This window comes from Gorilla gorilla, chromosome 4 (genome assembly GCF_029281585.2).
Source record: "Gorilla gorilla gorilla isolate KB3781 chromosome 4, NHGRI_mGorGor1-v2.1_pri, whole genome shotgun sequence".
In the NCBI taxonomy this organism is placed as follows: domain Eukaryota; kingdom Metazoa; phylum Chordata; class Mammalia; order Primates; family Hominidae; genus Gorilla; species Gorilla gorilla.
The window spans coordinates 171866597-171888973 of NC_073228.2; the positions used below are offsets into that span (position 1 = coordinate 171866597).

At 41.0% G+C, this 22377-nt stretch overlaps 1 protein-coding gene across 47 annotated transcripts in view; it reads left to right on the top strand.

Annotated features, from left to right (window-relative positions):
- TENM2 (teneurin transmembrane protein 2) overlaps positions 1-22377 on the top strand; it is a 1282302-nt gene that overhangs the window by 1072935 nt on the left and 186990 nt on the right. For all 47 annotated transcript variants that reach the window (XM_055387572.2, XM_004042960.5, XM_063706913.1 and 44 more), the window contains one exon: positions 7122-7327. In XM_055387572.2, coding sequence (XP_055243547.1) covers positions 7122-7327 — 206 coding nt within the window. The remainder of the gene's footprint in view (positions 1-7121; positions 7328-22377) is intronic.

Genomic DNA, 22377 nt, shown 5'->3' on the forward strand with positions numbered 1-22377 from the left:
AAGCACGTGCTTCTTAGGGCAAAATAATCATCATCTACACTTTTCATTGTGCAGCTCTTGGATAGACTGAAAGGTTTGCCATGGAAGCCCCAACTCTGGGAGACATGAACTGGACTAGGTCCTGCATGCCAGGGTGCCAGGCCTAGTCATTGCCTAGAACCCAAGGATACCAGTGAGATCCTCACAGAATGATTACAGGATACTGTTTAATGCCTCTTCTCTTGATGCCCCTAATTCAATCTCAAAGTGAATTCATAGGACCCTGGACAACAGGCTGCCTAGATAAGAGATAATGGGAATACAACATACACCCCAACTCTGATGTTGACCAAAGAATACCTACTATTATAGTCAATGCTTGATAAATATTTATTGCATGGAAGTGTGAATGAATGGCCCACCCAACATTGCTTAGGACATTTCTTAATCATTGTTAAATAAATAAAATCTGGCTGCTTTTCAATAACGCAGACTGCACAGAGTTGCCCCTGTGAGAAGCAGCTAGACCACACACCAACACCAGCAATTTGCAGAGAATGAACTGGTGATGCAGTTTTCTCTGACCATCGTATCTTAATACATGTGACCTGTTGTCTGTCCCTCCCAGTCTGCAGACGTACTGGTCACTCACTGTATATTGATTTCAGCTGCTCTGGAAAATGACTGCCAGTTTTATTAAGGCCCACTCCACCCATTGGCCCTCTTTCATTAATAGTGCCTACAGTAGGCAGCCTGTATTTTTTATTAGGCCATCACAAATTCACCCCCCCATCTGAAAAAAAGTAGTTACAGCTGATTTTAGGTAGCATCACAACAGACAGGACAGAAAGACATAGAGCACCTATAAGTTAGGTACAACATGCAGAAGCACCCCAAAATACAGATGAGTAGACAGACTCAGAGAGGGCTTTTGATTAGCCCAAAGGCACACAGCTGGTAGCTATCAGAGCTGGGATTCAAACCCAGGCTGACTAGCTCCATTGGGCAACATTGCCTCCTTAAGGTCTCAGAACTTCTCAATAGGATATTCAGCTAGACCTTAAAATGTCTAGCTAGGCATTAGACATTTTAAGATAAAGATAGAAATCTTAACTACTTTGTTTCCTTGCTGTCTGCCTCTCAGTGATGTCTTGTGAGAGGGACTCACCATATTGGTGGTCCTGGAACAGCTGGCATGGCTCAGGGAAGCCCAGCTTCAAGTCCTTCTTCATGGAACTCAGCCTGGCTTTGATGCTGTTCTTTTTTACCTTAGAGAACAGCAGAGATCTGTCCTCCTGGACATTGGACCAGAAATTTGACCTCCAGGAATAGAGTCACTGAGATGGTTCCCCATGCTGGCTGTAGCAATTTACAGAAAAACACCTTTTCTTTTTATCTCTTTGGAGGCAGTATTTGTACATTTTTCTCTTTTTCATTGTTTTTAAAATTGCAAAAGTTATACACACTCATTTTCAAGATTTTTAAAAAGCATATAAAAAACTTTTCTTTTGCTATCATGAATATTTATCTAACAATTGACAAATTTGAATAAGGCCTATAGATTATAGTCATGCATGGCAAAACAGTGTTTCAGCCAATGATTGGCCAGATATTCAGTACTGGTCTCATAAGATTATAATGGAGCTGAAAAATTCCTATCACCTAGTGACATCTTAGCTGTCCTAATGTTATAGTATAGTTACTTTTTTTATTAAGTTAGTGTAGCCTAAGTCTACAGTATTTACAAGGTCAAAAGTAGCATACAGTAATGTCCTAGCCCTTCACTTTCACTCACCACTCACTCACTGACTTAAACAAAGCAACTTCCAGTCCTGCAAATTCCATTCATGGTACGTGTCCTATACAGGTGTACCATTCATTTTTTTATCTCTTATACCATATTTTTTACTGTGTCTTTTCTATGTTTAGATACACAAGTACCACTGAGTTACAGTTGCCTACAGTATTCAATATAGTAACATGCTGTACGTGTTTGTAACCTAGGAGCAATAGGCTATACCATATAGCCTAGATATGTAGTAAGCTACACCATCTAGATTTGTGTGAGTATACTCACACAACTATGAAATTGCCTAAGAGTACATTTCTCGGAATGTATCCCTGTTGTTAAGTGACTCATGACTGTATATATATAGAGAGAAAGAATGTGTGTAAAAAAAATATATATGTACATATATATGAGTAAAAAGTGAAAACCCCTCTTTCCAAAAGTGTAATTCAGTTACACACCTGAAGAACTTAATTTGAAAGCAAACACTAGCTTGTTTAACGATATGGATGTCTTCTGTTAAATAAATCAAGCTTGTGAAAGTGAAGTCACCTGTTAACAAAGCCTAAAAGCTTTCTAATAACTCCTCCTCCCTCCTGCCAACCCCCTACCCCTGTCCCCTCGCCCAACACACACACACACACACACACTCACACTTCTTCATAGCATATACCCAGCAATGATCCTCCTGACCCACTCTGAGACCACAATAGGCTAATGAGGAATGCCATTTAAGATATCTTTGGGTCCAAGACACTCTTATATAGATATGGACATTGAGACTTTGAGAAATACACCTGCCTAAAACTAGCTAGCTGCTTAATAACAAGGATGGAAATTCAACAGAATCATTCATTTACACCTGTTCCTTCCACAAACATTTCGAAGTCATTAAGTCACGACTAGGACTCTTGACTTTTGGTTCTTAATCTAAGGATTTTCTCACCGTATCACACCTCTCCCAGTTTGTTTGTTTGTTTGTTTATTGTAAGATTTTACACAAAAGGCAAATTAAGCATTTACTCATGACTCTTCAAAAGGATCCACAAGAAAAGTTATTTCAATAGTAAATTTCATATAGAGCTTCTAAAAGTTTATTTTATTTAATAAATAAAATTCAGTTTACATGTTGTCAGGTTCTAACTGAGGTCTGAGGGGAGTGGGTGGGAGAGTGGTGGGTAGCTGGAAAAACCCTCAAAGAATCATAGACAGTTTCAATATGGCTTTACTCTCTTTCTCTCTCTGGGCATGAGTGAGCCTGGGTGTGAGCCTGGTTGCAAGCTGTATGTACAGCATCAGCAGGGTAGTTATACCTTTTACAGGCAGTAGTGGCTCCCAGCCAAGCACAAGCTCACGTGAGTGGTTACCTAATGCACCTCACATGGCGTGATTACATAATGAGTGGAGTTGTGCGCCTGTGCTCCAAACTTGCTGAGTTATGCGTAACAGGATGTCTCCCTTGGCCTAGACCGCAGCACATCCATTTTCCTTATACATGTAGATTTTCAAAGTAAATCTTTGTTAAGGCTCTCACTTTACCCTGTCATCACAGGGGTTTTGTTACAATACCCCACCAGATGGATTTGTAGAGTTTGATCCAGTTCAATAAGCATTTATAGATCACTTACATTTGCCAGGTGCAAAGCTTAGAGAACCTAGAGATGAATCTGCATCTCTGCCTGACCTCAGGGAGCACAGTGTCCAGAGACAGAGACTTAGGAAGGCATGCAAAATCAAGTACAATACCTAACAACATCTGCTGTGGGCTGCAGAAAAGCATAATTGCTATAGAAACACAGAGAAAACAATTTGTCTGGCTGAGGACAGTGGTTGGGGTGGTATTGTAAAGGAAAGTAGAGCTTTAGTGTGAAGGTGCACTTGACCTGAACCAGGCCCTGACTCCCAGTTTTAAGCTTGTCCCCATAAATGAGTCTATTCCAGAAAAATTAGACTCTTGATAGAGAGCTAGATATATACAAATAGACATTTAGACATTCATGTATATTGCATGTGCACACACTATTTTTTGTCTCTTAGAGAATTCCTTACTCTGCAAAGAAAGCCAGATGCTTTCCCACATAGTTTTTCATCCTTTTTTTCCATTCCATGTAAGAACTTAGCAATTATTTCACGATTATTTCATGTTAGGCACTATACTAATCTCTCTTTTGTGTACTTCTACTTGTTACACCCTCCAAGGCAGTTAGAACTATTGTTCCCATTTTACAAAAAAAGAGGACTGGAAATCCAGAGAGGTTAAGCAAATTGCTAGAGGTCACACAGCATAAAAGAAGCAGAGCCAGGATTCAAACCCAGTTCTATCTGACTTCTGTACTTCACCCCCCAGGTGCACTCCCTTATTTAGTGAATGGGATGAGGAAGGGAGGATCTAAAATCCTAAGGGGCACTGTGACTACTGAGGAAGTAGCCTGTGCTGGCTGGTAGTGGGAGCTAATTTAGTCAGTGTCCTGAAGCCAGGGTGTAGTAAAGGAAGAGGATCTCACTGCTATAAGAACAGAAGCACTGGGGCTCCTTGTCTGAATTTCTCCAGAACAGCTGCTCCCTGGAGACAAGTTCCCTTGCACATCTCCAGCATCTGCATCTGGCTTGATATCACAATCCATTCAGGTTTCCACAGTAGATTAGAACACTCGTGGGTGCTGATTTCCTGCCTCTTTTTCATATCCTGTCATTAACCCAGCAATGCCGGAAAGCCCAACAGACATAAAGGAAAGCCAAGCTTATTAAGTTAAAGATGAATCATGTTTTTAAAGTTTTCTTTTTTTTATTTATAATGCATTTCTTTTACTTGTTGCCATGCTGATTGCTGGGGTTTCTTTTGGTACCTATCAGAGGCCCACACACTCTTCTTCCCCAGGCGGCTCTCTATGTCCCTTCCTTACTCCTTTTTATATTATTATATCCCTTCTTTTTATTTATATCGTTTTTATTATATCCCTTCCCCAAGGAAGGGGTGTCAAATGCAGCATTTTAAAGTAAAATTTAGTTTCCAGTTTATAGTAATGAGAGCTCCTGATCAACTTGTTGTGATAACAAGTGTTTCCCCCTGGACATTCCATTATTTTAGCAAAACCCCCAAATAAACAACACCTAATTTAGGGTTAGGGCCTTACAGGTAATAATACTTATTTTGTGCCAGAAATTATTCTAAGAGCTTTACACAGCCTAACCTCAGTAAAACCTTATAACAATCCTGTGAAATAGTGTCCCATCTATACACATGAGGACACTGAAGCAGGGCAAGATACACTTAGCCAGTATCAAAGTTAGGATTTGAGCCATGGCGATTTCAGCCCAGGGTCTCTGCTCTTAAACGTGATGCCGTATTCCTCCCCCTGCAGGTAAGTAATCAGTATCCATCAGAAAAGTTAGCCAACATTTAAAAGTTCATGCTGGGTGTGGTGGCTCACAGAGGTAATCCCAGCATTTTGGGAGGCCAAAGCTGGAGAATCACTTGAGACCAAGAGTTTGAGACCAGTGCCTTGGCAACATAGTGACACCTTGTCTCTACGAAAAAAAAAGAAAAAAAATTTAAGCAGACAGGCATGGTGGTCCATGCCTATAGTCCCAGCTAATTTGGGGGGCTGAGGCAGGAGGATCACTTGAGCCCAGGAGGTCAAGGCTGCAGTGAGCTGAGATCGTGCCACTGCACTCTAGCCTAGGCAACAGAGTGAGACCCTGTCTCATAAAAACAAACAAAACAAAACAAAAGTTCAGAATGTTTGCTAAATAAACCATCTAGTCCCCATCTGAAGGTCTGAACCACTCAGGACTTCTGGCTGTTTATTTTATTTTTAAAGATGAGATGTGAAGGAGGCTTCCAAACTTCCTTTCGGACCTCATTCCCTACTTTTATTGTCCTAGAAGTCAAAGGGTTATTCTTAAGATCCAAACCAGTGTTTCTCTTGCTTTATTTTAAGTCCCTGCTGGCTTCGTATTGAGCTGCATAAAAATCAATCACCTCATATTTTAAAGAAAATAAGAGGGAAAAACTTTATATCTTCAAATCACTCTGTGGTTTTCTTTTATAATTTAGACATGAAAGACCTTCAGAGACCAAAAGTGTCATCTCTCCATTTTACACATAGAGAAACTGGGACCAAGAGACAGTGTCAGACAGGCTTGCTCACCGTTTAGGCCAGTCTTTAGCAATTTTATCATTTCTCAGGATCATCTGAAACCTTTGCAATATCTGGTGGCCAAATGATAGATAAATATTTTTAGAAGAGTTAGTCCTTCACAGAACGTCGAGGGGAGCATCCTGGGCCCATCAGGCTGAAGAAATTTTTGGATCTACAAGGTCACAAAAGTGATCGGGGTTTCCAGAAATGAAAAGACTCCCCTCAAAACCAGAATGACCTCAGTTCTTTCTGTTTGATTTCAGTTGGCTCAGCAGTTCTTAGGAATATAGAAGAATAATATTTTATATTTCTTACCAAGTTCAGAAGCGATTTGAAGGAATCACAAATGGCCTTTATACTATGAGACTTTTTTCCCCCATTTTAGAGATAAGGAAAATGAAGCTCTCAGAGATTGATTAACTTGCTTTTCTTGGGCAACTGCTAGTCATGCTCAGCTTTTCCTTAATTCTATGGTTGCAAGGGAAACCACACTTGGAAGTATAGGGGGTGCTGACTGGTTCATTGTTTTTAAGAACTCCACTTTAAAAATAGATATTTTTGGAATTCCTATTATTAAAGTTCTGAAGGATGCTGAGTGTGGGCAACCAATATTTTCAACATAAGCAATTTTAAATAATGCAACAGAGATGCATTAATATAAATGAAGGAGAGATGTTGTTTCTCTGTGGTTCTTAGACTTCTCCCTCTAACTCAAGATCTGCTTGAGTTTCAAGTCTTCATTTTCTACTGAGTTGTTTTATTTATTCTGGGCTGATTTTTGTTGAAAATGTCAGAGTATATTTGTGTCTAGAAAGAATAATGAAAGGCTACAAGAATTAAATTTGGTGCCAAATTAACATCACCCTCCCCTCCCCTGCTGATAAGTTTTACATCCCAGTCACATTTGGGATAGTTGGAGGCTTTACATGTATTTATCAGGCTCCAGATCTGATTATATTTGATCAGTAAAGAGTAATCACATAATTTTAGAAAGCATTGTGCCAAGATTTCAGATGCCCTGGGGTGTGCATTTATAGCTTTGTTATTTGAAACCTAAATGTTTTAGCTGTAACTTAAAAAGAAACTTGCCATGAGTTTAATCTTAATATTAAAACAAAAAAAAACCTGGCATGTAATTAAACAGAAATACAGAGCCAATTAATCTATACACGTCATTGACTGCTGTTTATTCCTTTTTTTTTTTTTTTCAGTGCCCTGGTCGTTGAAAAACAGCAGCATAGACAGTGGTGAAGCAGAAGTTGGTCGGCGGGTAACACAAGAAGTCCCACCAGGGGTGTTTTGGAGGTCACAAATTCACATCAGTCAGCCCCAGTTCTTAAAGTTCAACATCTCCCTCGGGAAGGACGCTCTCTTTGGTGTTTACATAAGAAGAGGACTTCCACCATCTCATGCCCAGGTATGACCATGTTTGATGTAATCAAGCATTTAAAAAAATATATATGTATATGTGTGTGTGTATATATATGCCACTTCACACCCACTACAATGCCTATAATTAAAAGATGGACAATAAAAATGTTGGCAAGAATTTGGAGAAATAAGAACCCTTGTACATTGCTGGTGGGAATGTGAAATGGTGCAGCCGTTGTGGAAAAGAGACATTTTTTCACAAAGTTAAATGTAGAATTACCATGTGATTGAGCAATTCCACTTCTAGGTATATACCCAAAGAAAACTGAAAACACCATTTTCTTACAAAAACGTATGTATCAATGTTCATCATAGCCTTATTTATGATAGCCAAACAGTAGAACCAACCCAAATGTCCAACTGGTGAATGGCTAAACAAAATCCGATATAGCCGTACCATTAGTCAGATATAGAAAGGAATGGAGTATTGTTACATGCTACAAGACGGATGAACTTTAAAAACACTATGCAAAGTGAAAGAAGCCAGATACCAAAGGCCACATATTGCATGATTCCATTTATGTGTTTTGTCCAGAATAAGCAAATACATAGAAACAGAAAGGAGGTTAGTGGTTGCCAGGAACTGGGAATTGGGGCTGACTGCCACGGGGTTTTTGGGGGTAGTGATAGTAATGGCCTGAAATGAGGTGATGGTTTACCCAACACAGTGAATACACTCAAGCCACAGCATTGTAAAATCACAAAAGCTACCCACCTTACAGTTATTCACAGTGTCCTATGAATTTTATCTCCAAAAAATAAATGCTAATATCCCAACCTGATGAAAACAGCTTTACTAGGTTTAGGGGTTAATCACTGGGTACTTTCTGTTCAGATGTTCTGGTTATTGGATTAATTTGTTAAAATATCACTAGAAGACATCTCAGTATATATGAAAAGAATAATGTAACATAAACTAAAATTCAGCAGATGTTTCTCTGTGGCTCCCCTGTACTAAGTTCCTTGGGAAGTCCTTGGCACTATGAAAGTGAGATTATTCACAGCATTGGAAGTGAAGAGATTGGATTACATTATGGATTTCATTATTTTTTCTCTCATTCTTCCCTTAGTTTGTCGTGGTAGAAGTTCTATTATTATACATAACACCTGGGGTAAATTAACACCTACCTAGTTTGGTTTTCTTTTCCAATAAGAATTGTATATCCTGTGAAAAAACCAGTGGGTTTTTCCTGCCTTGTATGCCCTCAAATCCAGGAAGAACATAAGGTACATTAGGAAAAACCCCAAAACATGCATATATCCAGTCAAAGCTGACTTTGAAATGTGTTGGAAAGGCAATTCATCTAGAAAATTCAACTGGAAGAACTTAAAGCTATAAAAAACCCATTGGCAAATGCAAGGTAGTCAGGCTACAATTTCTTTACCTTTAGCTCATGGCAGACATTGCTAATCAATGACAGCACTTTTCCTTACTGAGCCCAGTGCACACATACCTCCCATATAACTCTTAAGGCAGCCATTATCAATCGACCATTGTTGGCTCTCAAGATGAAACTGATTTGCAATCCCATCTTTACAGCCTAAAATGATCAATATAAGAACTAAAAGGACTATTTCTTTTTTGAGCAGGGAGAGCTGAGCTGTGTAGGTTTTTATGATCATACACAGCCCGTGCTATAGGGACCAATATGTAATGTGGTAATCAGTGAGTCCTCCATCCATCCATCCATCCATCCACCCAGAAAAAATATTTATAGGGCTAGACACTGATTATCTGGAGATGGGTTAACACAGCCTCTGACCAAGCAGAACTCTTGATAACAGAAATCATATCTGCTTGTCAAAGAGATTCTCATCAAGACAAGGAGAGGAGTTCAGCTGAAAGGAATCCCTGGTGCATTTCTGTAGCTTCTGGACAGGCTGCAAGGTGCTGTTCTAAGAAGTTATGCAAATTGTTAGGTGGTGTCCTTGACCTTCAGGCTCCACTGATTCTCTTGTAGCAAAATGAAGGATTTACAGTAGTGAAATCCACTTATCGGCATTATTGAGGTAAGTGTGAGCATGACTCTGGGTATCGCTGAGCATAACTTTCCTCTCAACCAGTTGCATGCAAGGAGCTTTGCTAAGAAAACTGCTTCTTCCCCACATTACCCCCAAAGCTCTGCTTGCCCCCTTCTCTTGCATGCTCCAGGAAACCAGAATCATGGAAAAGCCAATGATCATGGCAAGTCAAGTTGGTAACTCTCTGTAACTGAGTGGTAGTGGACAGCAGGCAGAAACATACTCTACCTGGCTTCCCTGCTGTTCTAACATTCAGGACTCAAATCCTCAATGACAATGTCTTTTCTTCCTTTGTGGCTACGCCGCACTGTCCATCTCCTGCCTAGACTGTGATTGTTCTAGTGATTGTCCTCTCAAAATAGCTCCACTCCAGAGACAGCCCCATCGCACATTTCAAGGGAAGGGAAATGAATAGGCATGGGCTGATGTGTGCTGAGGTTTCAGTCCAGCTGCCAGTTTGAAAGTTCACTGTGTGTTGAGGGGTCAAGTAAGCAAGCCACCGTGCCGATGCTTAGAAATTCACAAGACAGGTACAATATAGGGGCACTGTTTTCAAAAAAGAAAGAAAGAAAGAAAAAGACTCCATATGTATTCTCACATTCATTCGCTGTCATTACATGCATTCATGTCCATTTGATGAGCTACATTTCCTCAAGGAGACAGTGCTTAGCTCTTTGCGGGGATAGGCGACTGACGTCTCAAACCATTATAGAATTTCTCATTTTTATTGGTATGTCCTATCAAGGAACATAAGTTCTATGGGGATTGGCAGTCTAGCCAAGGTGACTCATTTGAGCTGGAAAAAGAGAAAGTGAAAGAGGTGGGGTAGGGGGAGAATATGAAATTCTATTGGCTGTGCTACATGAAATGGTTGTTTAAATTTTATTGAGTACCATGCTCTGACCAAGAGCCTACAAGGTTTAGTATCCTTGTCCAAGGATATTACATACCTGCTTAAATTTCCCAAGAATCAGAGTCTGTCCCAGCTGACTTTTTGAAACTGGCTTTTTATAGAGATACAGAGACAACATTGCATAGGAGAAAATGTCCAGAATGTAGACTCTGCCACACATTAACTAGGGGACCTTGAGCACGTCCCTTAACTTCTCTTAACTTCAGTTTCCTTTTCTACCTATGTAACCTGCTTTACAATACTTGGTGGTTGTAATTACACAATAACAACAAAGGTAAGATGGGAAAACCCTTTGTAAACGAAAGCGCAATGGAAAGCTATGATATATGAGTGTTCTATTATACTTAGAATTTATGTGTAGCCCTGGCAAATCCTGTATATAGATAGGCAATTATACAAATATAGATTTTTTAATAAATTAATTTTCTAGTTTCTTCTTCTTTCTAAAGAAAAAACTACATTTCATTGCAGAAAAGTTTTAGAAACAGAGAAACAAAAGAAAAAAGTAAAAACACTCCTAATATAAAGCAGTCCCCTTTTGCTAAATGTTTATATATTATTTTTGTTATAATAAAATGTATCCATTTCAGTGAAAAAAAAAAGAACCTAGAATAATAGTAGCCTCAAAGAACAAAGGTGTTTTTTTTTTTCTTGTTTATGCTACACCATTAGTGGCTTTCAAACAGGGGTGATTTTGCCCTGCCCCCACTCCCACCCTGGAAACATTTTACAATGCCTGGAAATAGTTCTGGTTGTCACACTGTGAGGAGGTTGCTACTAGTACCTAGTGGATAGAGGCCAAGGATGCTGCTAAACACCCTGCAGTGCACAGGGAAGCCCCAGCACAAAGAATTAACACTAGCTTCAAGTGCTAATAGTGCCGAGGTTAGAAAACCCTGCTTCACATGTCCCTCTTAGGTTAACAAGAACTTTGCTCAATGTCAACCTCATTCAAGGACACAGACCTATGAAACTTCTACTATCAGGAACAAGAAAAGGAGTAGATGGAGAATTGTGTACCAATTCCTACAGAACTCTGCTTGGAAGTCACACATATCATTTAAGCACTTCTTATATCAACCAAAGCAGTCACATCGTAACTTTAGTGGAGGAGGACATACCATCGGATGGTGTCCCCTGGAAGGAGCACCAGAAATATCAATGAAGATCCCTAATGACCTAAACATAAAATGTTATGAGACCTGTCCTAGTGGCCTTTGTGTGCATCCTCAATCCTTTTCTTGAAAATAAACCCTTAAGGATTTTATTTATATTCCCAAATTTTCCTGAAAATGTGTACCAATTACACTGCTACTCACCAGCAGCATTGTGGAAATGCCCATTTTATTTACTTGAACACTTGCATAAATGTAATATTATTGTTTCTAAAGCTTTGCCAATTTTAAAGGTAGGTATTATATTGTGCTTTAAATGCAGCAGTTTTGACTTCATGCATTGCATTTTTAAAGACACAGACAGAAAAAAAAAAAAGTCAATCTAAGTCATTCTTAGCCTACTAACTCAAATTCTTATGGGGATGGTATGTGTACAGTGGAAGCCTAATGTGCCTTGCCAGATATCTGAAATCCTACAAACTGTGTCAGATTTGCTCAGCCCTGGTTCTAGAAAGGTAACAGACTGAAGAAAAAGAATAATCTGACCTGGCTACAGTGCTAGCTGTCAAAGGAAATCTCAGAGGCAGTTGCAGCAAGTCAAAATCTTGGGTGGTTAAGGCAGTGAGCAAGTTTGCTTGACAGTTCATCACTGATTGCTACTGATAGGTCAAGCCAAGTAAAATCCTTTGCAAGAACAAGTCAATAATTGGCAGATTAGGTACATGATTAACTGGAGACAACAAGATGCAGTTACCACTTGGGAGCCCTGCTGGGACTTCACCTTCTCCACAATCCTGTTTAGCAAATATTAAAAATGCCTATTTCATCACTCAGACCAATGGAGCCAGGAGGCAGCTTAAAAGTATACGATGGGCTTGCAGCTCCAGCAAGTTGATTAAAAGAGATTCTAGGGATTGAATGGCGGTAAGACAGGAGCAGATGCTGGTACCCCCTAATGCTTTATGCTGAGAGGTATCTATGGGATGGGAAGTAAAATTATCCACACATTAAACTCATTAGCCAATAGGGAGGAACAGTTTAAGAGACCACAAATTGTCCCATGATCATACCAAATAAATGCAAATATGGCAGATTGGGCATATGTGGACCAAGATAAAATGCGCTGAGCAAACATTTCTATTTGTCCTCATCAGCGAAATTCCCCTAATGACATTTTTTAAAAGCAGATTTATAGATGGTGATTAGTGGTATTAGTCTTTGCCAGCTCAGGTTTATTCCTTTTCATTTCAGATCCTCATTTGAAAATGAACTCTGTCTTTCCTTGTCCCCTTCTTTCTTGCCTAAGTAAGCAAACCTGCACATGGTTTCAATTAGATGTGGGACTAACTGCGTTCCTGGGATGCTGGGGTGCCTGGCTGTTTGGAGCTCCTTGGCTCTGTCATCTTGCCACTCTCTCTTTACCCTCTCAGTGCCCATTGACTAGTCAGATAGGCTCCACTGGGCCTCACCTTTCACATGGAGCTGAAATGAGGAGGCAATGCCAGGGTTTGGCTGTCAGCTTGCATAGCACATCAAATCGCGCTTTGCAGAAGCTCCGATACGAAGTTTCATTTCATTTTGGAGGAAGCCAGATCTTTACAGGCATATTTTTCAGAACCTTCCTTTCCAAAGGAGCTCGAGCTGTAGAGAACGATTGTGTGAAACCAAGAGAACCTTGGTTTCTTCTGAACTGGACTGAAAGTGCTTTTGGAAAGGACTTTCTGGAGAGGCCCCTTCTGGTTAGCTGGTGGCATCCTAACAGGAGACAGGAACTGAAACGGCCATCTGAGTCAGTGGGCACCCTCCTGGACAGCTACTGAGCAGAGCAAGGAGAAATCTCATGGCATGCTTGAGTCTGGAAAGAGAACCGGTGTGAAGGGTGCACAGGAGGGCACCATGGATGTTTTACAAGAAGGACAAGGCTTGAGTTCATGGAACTGAGAGAGAAGGCAGCAACAGAGAAAACAGGAATGAGTTCAGACGGGCAGCACCAAATCACATATTTAGACAGAGGAGAGTCTTGGAGGTGCTGTAATTCAGGAGTTTGCAAACTTTCTAAGCAAAGGACCTTTATCCTCAAGTGAAATCTTATATAGAACGCTGTATATAAAAAGACGAAAGTGACAGTTTTGTTACCATAGAGTTTACAGTTCAAATCCATGTTTAGTATTATCATGTTAATTTCTGTATATGTATGTGTATTAATAAATCACATGTATAAATATATATGTGTGGATATATATCCAGAGGGAGAGAGAGAGACTAAACCCATGAGAGTGGTCACCTCTAGGAATAGTCAAGAAGAATAGGACTGGGAATTAGGTTTTAGGAGTACTTACTTTTATCGATAAAAACATATTAAAGGAAAGGCAAGTCCCCCATCCCCCAATCTCCAACATACACACACACAGACTGGATATAATTCCACAAAATCTTAACATTTATTCATTTGAGTGGTTGTAATATGGATATCTTTTATACTTCTCTTAATTTCTGCAATCTGTGTGTGTGTGTGTGTGTGTGTGTGTGTAATAAGTGAATCTGTAACAAGGTTGAGTCTATTTTCAGTAAAACAGAGAAGATATAGATGACACCTGTAATTCCAATCACTTTCTCAAGATTCCGTTTATATACTTTGTGTTTTTGTGCAATTTTGAGAGGCACGTCCCTTGCCTTAGATATAAAAAAAGGGGAGTTGCACCCAAGCTTTGAAACTCTCCTTATTTGAAAAAAAGTCACCATTATGGGACATATTACACATTCATTTGGAATTCCACTCCCGATTTTACATCCTGAATCAAACATGTGCCTCTGCTCTGCCTGGCATTTCGTTGAACAGTATCCATCAGTGCAATTGCTTGTATGACTTTATCTGAGCAGACACACATCGGCCTGGATTCAAAGAAAGCCTAGTACAGATCTTTAAGCTTCCTGTTAAACGACACTTACAGAAGTTCAATGTATGCTCAGAGATGTTAGGAAAAGCTTTATTCCAAGATCTTTGCAAAAATTAATGGCTTCTAAAATGTTCATTGAAGCCCCTCTCAGTAAGGATGCTTTGTAGGGAAGCTAAAGTTGTTCTGAGACAACAATATTCATTAATCATTCATCCAAGCTCTTATAAAAATGTCCTGCACTCAGAGATCCCTCTCCATTTAACATGATGTCTAAACCCACTCGGAATAATAGCCAGCACTATCTGAGGGCCACAATGTAACAGGGACTGATTGTTCCATGTGCATTATCTTGTTTTATCTTCACAACACCATATGAGCTAGGTAGCATTAGTGGCAGTCCCCTTTTACAGATGGAAGAACTGAGACAGAGGTTATGGGCTCAAAGCTGGGATGTGCGTCTAGCAGCCAGACACCTTCCTCTTCTTTCTCTCTGGTGCTCAGTCATTTCTAGGAGCATCTACAGTACAACATAAACACAATTGTTTACGGAGTAAAATTACACCTGCTGCCAAAAACAGGAATTTTATCAAGTCAAGGAGAATGGTGGTGGGGATCTTCTTGAACGTGTCAGAGGAAAGCCTTGGTAAATATGGATCTGGCTGAGGGTAGCACAGTTAAACACGGAGGCAGAGAAAATTAACAAAGAAGGTGATAAGATCGGCACATCAAAGAGGGTGATTATAAAAAACGTAAAGAGAGATCCTGGGAAATTTGATGAAGATATCCCATCTGCTTACAGAAATGCTCTTTTTGATTATGTTGCACTTGTCAAACTAAGTGATGCTGCACTGTCCTGTGTGTTTCATTGATTCTAAGATGCATAAAATGCTCCTCTTTTGACATCTCTAAAAACAGCATGTGTTTTGCTATCGATGAAGCTGATAGAACGAAATGTGTGCTTACGTGTTTTTGTGTACGTATGAAAATTCAGTGTTCATTCTCACAACTAGAGCATAGTTGCAAATATAACCTGAATTTCCCTAAATATGATATAAAATAAACTTTTTGGCAGGGTTTCCTTTTCCAAGATAAAGTTCTAATCAAACATTTTTCCATTCGTTAAGTGTATTCATTTTAAGTGGCCTCTTACGAATTCCAATGATTCCCAGATAACTAGATCCTACCATATAAATCAAGTCGGTGTGGGGTTGCATTATAATTTTTAAAATATCTAAATACTTATTTAGAAAATAAACTTTAGGCCAGCTGTGGTGGCTCATGCTTATAATCCTGGCACTTGGGAAATCAAGGCGGGAGGAACACTTGAGCCCAGGATATCAAGACCACCCTGGACAGCAAAGTGAGACTTCATCTCTACCAAAAAAAAAAAAAATTTAATTAGCCACCTATGGTGGTATCTGCCCGTAGTCCCAGCTACGTGGGAGGCTGAGATGGGAGGATTGCTTGAGCCCAGGAGGTCAAGGCTGCAGTGTGCCCTGATTGTGCCACTCCAGTCTGGGCAAAAGAGTGAGATCCTGTCAGAAAGAAAGAAAGAGAGAGAGAAAGAAAGAAAGAAAAAAGAAAAAGAAAAAGAGAGAAAGGAAGGAAGGAAGAGAGGGAAGAAAGAAAGGAAGAAGAGAAAAGAAAAAGAAAAAGAAACCACTGTGGAACTGCTGCTGTTCCAGAAAGAAGGAAAGGAAAGGAAAGGAAAGGGAAAGGGAAAGGAAAAGAGAAAGAGAAAGAAACCACTGTGGAACTGCTGTTGTTCCAGACAGGAACAGCTGGAGAGCCTGGGCAGAAGGAGTGTAGACCAGTCCAAACTATCTGACTCTGAACTCCAACCTCCAATACTTCCAAGCTGTATGACCTTGGGCAAGTCATTCAGCCTTTCTGTGCCTCAGTTACCTCATCTATAAACTGGAGGTAATATTATGTGCTCAGAGCAATATTGGATGTAAATGAAATAACTTTATAAAGCACTTAGATTCACGCTGGCACATAGAAATGGTGTAAGCTATTATTATTATGGTTTCAAAGCATTCATGACACACAACCCCAAACAAACAAAACAGATTTCAATTTTTTTAAAGATAACTTTTATTTTTGTTTTCCTCATTATAAAGTAAGACATGGTGATGATAGGAAAAACAGAAAACATTAACATTTTTTAGTATATTTTCCAGACTGTTTTCTGTTCACATACAGTCATCATTTTTACAAACACAGGATCATACCACACACAGACTATTTTTACCCTGAGTCTTTGCTTAATAATAGATGGAGGACATCTTTCCAAGTCTGAATATTTTTCTACAAACTCATTTTAAATGCCTCAAAATAGTCCATTGTCTTGAATAAAATTTTTTTCAAGCAATCCTCCTTTTTCAATATGATAAATCATTCTACAGTAAACATTCTTTCAGGTCTGTGTTCTTATATTTTTTAATAATTTCCTTGTGATGAATTCTTGGAGTGGAATTGCCAGCTCAAAGGATTTACAATACATCAAGGTGTTATAATAACAATAATAACCATGAGAGCAGCTCACATTAATTGAGTGCTTACTATGAGCCGAGCCGAACTCACAGTGCCCCACAGGGGTGGGGACTTTTATTATTCCCACTTGGGGTATGAGAGAGCAGAACTCAGAGCTGAAGAACTGTGCAAAGTTACATTGCAGCCTGGTGAAAGGTGCAGCTCATGCTTCAAGAGAAGCTGCGCAGTGCCTGTGCTTCTGTTCCTCGTTAGGGCTTGGGAAGTCATTTTGTGACTGGACACATCCCCAGTTTGCTCCCTCTTCTTGGTGATATGTTTGATATATTTTCACAGCCAGCCCACATTGGGCCCTCCTATTGATCTTGGGAGGACAAGGAGCCAAATGTGACATTTGATAAACCATTGCTAAAGACAATTAGATGGGAATGTGCAGTAAATAAGAAATCACATCAGCAAGGCACTGAGAGGTAAAACATTCATTCTTCTGGCCCCATGGTGCAGCCTTTGTGCACCTTGGAATAGCCTTGAAATGCTCATCAATTTCACTGACCTTGACCCCAAGGCTCTGTGAGGTCAACATTATGGCTCGCTTGGTCTTCAGAGCAATACCTTCTACCCTTCTCTTGGGTTGGATCAAAAGGCAGCATGATGAGGGCATGACCTCGTGAGAAGATGAAATATAAAATCAATCCATTCATGCCCTCAACAAATACTCATTGAATGTCTGTACTGGGGATATAGTGATTAAAAGCATCGGCTCTGCCTTTAAGGAGATGGAGACCTGACAAGTTAAGAAATGATGGCAACATCAAGTAGGGAGGGTCGTGAGATGCAGTCCAGAGTGGAGGATAAGAGCTGACACTCTACAATCATCCTGGTCTGGGTTTGAATCTTATCTCTCCTATGAAGTGTTTCCGGATGAGTCTCTAGATTTAGTTTCAACATCCAGAAAATGAGGACTATACCTCATCAGGCTGTTGTAAGAATAAATGAGATAATGCCCAGGAAATGGTAAGCACCCCATGGAGATGAATCAATCAATCTAACTGGCCTACAACACTTATAGCTCACTCTCAGGTAGCCTAGCAACAAGGCGGCTCTGCAGGGGGAACAGCAAGGATGCTGGCCGATACCAGTACTGATACGCAAACTGCGCTTCAGCTGGTTGTCGAGACTCTAGTATAGACTGCAGAGCTCAGAGTCTTCCTACTCAGTCAAGTGATTCCTGTCTCCTCCCCATCCTTCTATGAATAGGAGATGTAGCAGAGGTTTGGGGTGCCTCTCCAGGGGACACACTGCACACTGCATCTACCTGTGTGCAGCCCAAGCACAGCTCTTCATGGCATGGGAGATTTGGAATAACATTCACCCTGCTAGCACTATGCTCTTGTATGTTTCCTGGAGCCACTATCATATGCCATTTACATGATCTGTTCCTGTCCCTCACATAACATATTCAACAAATATCAGCTATTGTTATTACTAGAGGGTTGGATACAGGAGGCTTGGGAGCATAAAAGTTGGCCACCACTTTTAACCTGTGAGGGATTTTAAGGCAGCCTCCTGGAGGAGAGGCTACACAAGGTGAATCTTTGAGGGTGAGTTAAGCAGGTAAAGAGAAAGACAAGAGAGGGCCTTTCTAAGCAGAGGGCAAACCAAGACATGCCTTGTTGTGTGGGCTGTGTTGAAGCTTCATTTAACAATTGACCAAAACTCTGCTTTGCTTTAGTCACTCTTCGCTAATGGGGACATACCTTTTCCTTTTAGAACACGCTCCGACAGAGCAAGAGTGACCTAGGGGGGCAGCCCGTCTGGAAGTTTAATGGCTGTCCCTGTGTTGAGTTGTTGCATATTTGCAGCTGTGTACACAACTCCAGCTAGGAACACATGTTAAATAAAAGCCCTCAAGCTATGGGTTACCCTTCTAACTGGGAATGCACACTTTCACGTGCCTGGGGAAAATCTTGTTGAAAATAAGAGATCGAGACTTACGGTTTCTGTTTCCCCTGTTCTCAGAAATTTCATGTGAGAAGGGTCAACATTCCCTGAAGGAGACCCTGTGTTCAGACAGATGCACATTCTGCCAGAGGCAGGCCATCATGTTGTATTCAGCCAACATTTACTGAGCACCTATATGCGACATGCCAAGGGGCTGCAGCCAGGGACAGGGCAGAGCTAGCCCTGCCCTCGTGTGGCTAGTGGACACCAGCACTAATGCCTGTCCTGGAATTTCCAGGGAACTCATTCACCTATCAGGAAATGAATTGTCTCTGCCTTTGTTTGGCCCAGCCTCGTTACTGTTTCTGTTGGGAATCCCATTCTGAAACAGCTCTGAGAAGGGCTGCTGGAATGTGCCAAATATTCATAGTGATCATATTACCTTATCCTTCCATTGAGACACTTTACCCTTTTCTATTCATTTTTCATTTCCCCTGCATCACCCCCCTCCCGTACCAGAGACATTCAAAATATACTCCTTTGGAACTTGAAAACCACAATTTTAGGCTTGATATATGGAGGGAGGAAATTTGGCAGAACCCATAATCTGCTTATCTTCAACCAGCAAACCACCAAAGCCCCTGCCAACCCCAGAGGGCCTTCATAGGAACCAGTAAACACACCAGGCAAGATGCTTTCCTATTATGACAAAAACAGGCTCTGGTCTCATCTTTTCAGCCTCTGAAACCCTCCACTGGCCTCCCATCATGCAAAGGGAAAAATCTGAAGTTGTTCTAGAATATCAGCTCCAGAAGGGCAGCGGCTGTTCTATTCCCTGCTGCGTCTCCATCACTCACAGCTGTGGCCGTCCACAGTAGGTGTTCAGTAAACAGCTGACAGAAGATCCGTCTCTGTGGCTGGCCAGTCCCTCTGCAGTCTGGTTAACCACCAGTCTCCTCCTCACTCCCTGGACTCCACCACATCAGCTCACTTGCTCTCCCTCAGCCCTGTCAAGCTCATTCTGCCTCCGAACATTTTGCACTGGATGTCTTCTCTTCCTGGAATGATCCCCCAGATATTCAGGTGGCTCCCCCTGACGTTTTTACTCCTCATGCCTCCATAAGCCCTTTCCTGACAAGCGAATCTACAACAGAAAAATCCTTCATGCTTTATGCTTCATTTTTCTTAAATCAATTTAATTTAGGTATAATGTTAAAACTACCCAATGCACACTTTTAAAAATTTATTTCAACAGATTTTGGCTAACAGGTGGTGTTTGGTTCCGTGAATAAGTTCTTTAGTGGTGATTTCTGAGATCTTGGTGCACCCATCACCCAAGCAGTGTACACTGTACCCAATGTGTAGTTTTTTTATCCCTCACCCCGCTTCCACCCTTTCCCCTGAGGCCCCAAAGTCCGTTGTATCATTCTTATGCCTTTGTGTCCTCGAAGCTTAGCTCCCACTTATGAGTGAGAACATACAATGTTTGGTTTTCCATTCCTGAGTTACTTCACTTAGAATAATGGTCTCCATTTCCATTCAGGTTGCTGTGAATGTCATTATTTCATTCCTTTTAATGTCTGAGTAGTATTCCATGGTATATATATACCACATTTTCTTTATCTACTTGTTGATTGATGGGGATTTGGGCTGGTTCCATATTTTTGCGATTGCTAATTGTGCTGCTAAAACATGCACCAATGCACACATTTTCTAAGTGTCCACTTGGATCCCTAAAATCTGAAAACTGTATCCACCGCAGTAAGCACCACCACAGCCATAATAGAGGACAGTGCCACCACCCAACAGCTCCCCTGTGCCCCACACCAACCTCACCTCCAGGCCCAAGCAACCACTGATCTGCTTTCTGTCACTGGAGATTAGATTTGTCTCCACTAGAGTTTCATATGCAAGGAATCACGTGCTCTTGTGTCTGCCTTCTTTCACTCGCAGAATGTCAGTGAGATTCACCCATGGTGTTGTTTGTATCTGTATTAGTCTGTTCTCATGCTGCTAATAAAGACATACTCGAGACTGGGTAATTTATAAAGGAAAGGAGGTTTAATGGACTCACAGTTCCACATAGCTGGGGAGGCCTCACAATCATGGCAGAAGCCAAAGGAGAAGTAAAGGCACATCTTACATGGTGGCGGCAGGCAGGAGAGCATTTGCAAGGGAACTTCCCTTTATAAAACCATCAGATCTCAGGTGACCTATTCACTATCACGAGAACAGCACAGGAAAGACCCACCCCCATGATTCAAATACCTCCCACCGTCTCCCTCCCACGACACATGGGAATTATGGGAGCTACAATTCAAGATGAGATTTGGGTGAGGACACAGCCAAACCATATCAGTTTCTGTGGCTTATTCCTTTTATTAGTGAGTAGATTTTCAATTGTATGTATATTCCACAATGCATGTGACCATTCACCTGTTGATGGACATTTGGGTTGTCTGGTTTGCTTTATTTTTATTTTATTTTATTTTATTTTATTTTTGAGACAGAGTCTCAAATCTGTCACCCAGGCTGGAATGCAGTGGTGTGATCTCGGCTCACTGCAACCTCTGCCTCCCAGGTTCAAGCAATTCTCCTGCCTCAGCCTCCTGCATAGCTGGGACTACAGGTGCACCCCACCACACCCGACTAATTTTGGTATTTTTAGCAGAGACGGGGTTTCACAATGTTGGCCAGGCTGGTCTCGAACTCCTGACCTCGTAATCCACCCACCTCGGCTTCCCAAAGTGCTGGGATTACAGGTGTGAGCCACTGCACCTGGCTGGTTTGCTTTATTTTTTACTCACAGCTCTCCTCCCTCCCTGACATTATATTCCCGCTTGAAAATGTCAGCTCCAGGAGGACGGGAACCTTGTCTGTATCATTCACTGCTGTATCCCCAGTACACAGAGCAGTGCCAGGCACATGGTGGTTGCTCAATATTTGTTGAAGGAACAAATAGTTTTACATTCATTTGCCCTTGCAACATAACAAGCTTGAGAGCCATGCTTCAGATTTTTCTATGAACTCCAATTTAGGGACCCTTAGGCCTTCTAAGTGAAAGCAGATGTTGGCTGGGGCTCCCCTGCCCATCAGAGACTGGGCTGAGGTTGACTGTACCCTGTGGTCCTGTGAATACACACACACATGTGCAAATGAGAGAGGTGGGCCAGCACCCCCTACTGGCTGCCTGTTCGTTAGGCTTATTGAGAAGACTAATACACTGGATTAAGAGTGTCCTCTTTGAAGCTGGCTGCTTGGGTGTGAATCTCAGCGCCACCACTTACTAACTGTTGGGCAAGCTATGTAACCTCTCTGTGTCTCAGTTTCCTCATATGCAAAACAGGAATAATTTGTATTCAGTAGGGTTATTATGAGCATGAATCACTTGGAGCGTGCCTGGCCTCATTAAATGTTAACTCATAGTAGCATCTGAGCAGTTAGCAAGCAAAAATAAGAGAAAACTACAGTGTTCACTAAAATTTCCAAAAGGCATTTCCTGAAGAGATTATGTCCTTTAAGTAGCTGTGTCACCTTGTAGGTATACCCCTCACTCTAGATATTGTTTCCTTTTGGCCTAAATCTTTTTCATTCATGCAATAAAGATCTTTAGTGAGTACCCACTATGTGCCAAGCACTGTTCTAGGCATGGGGG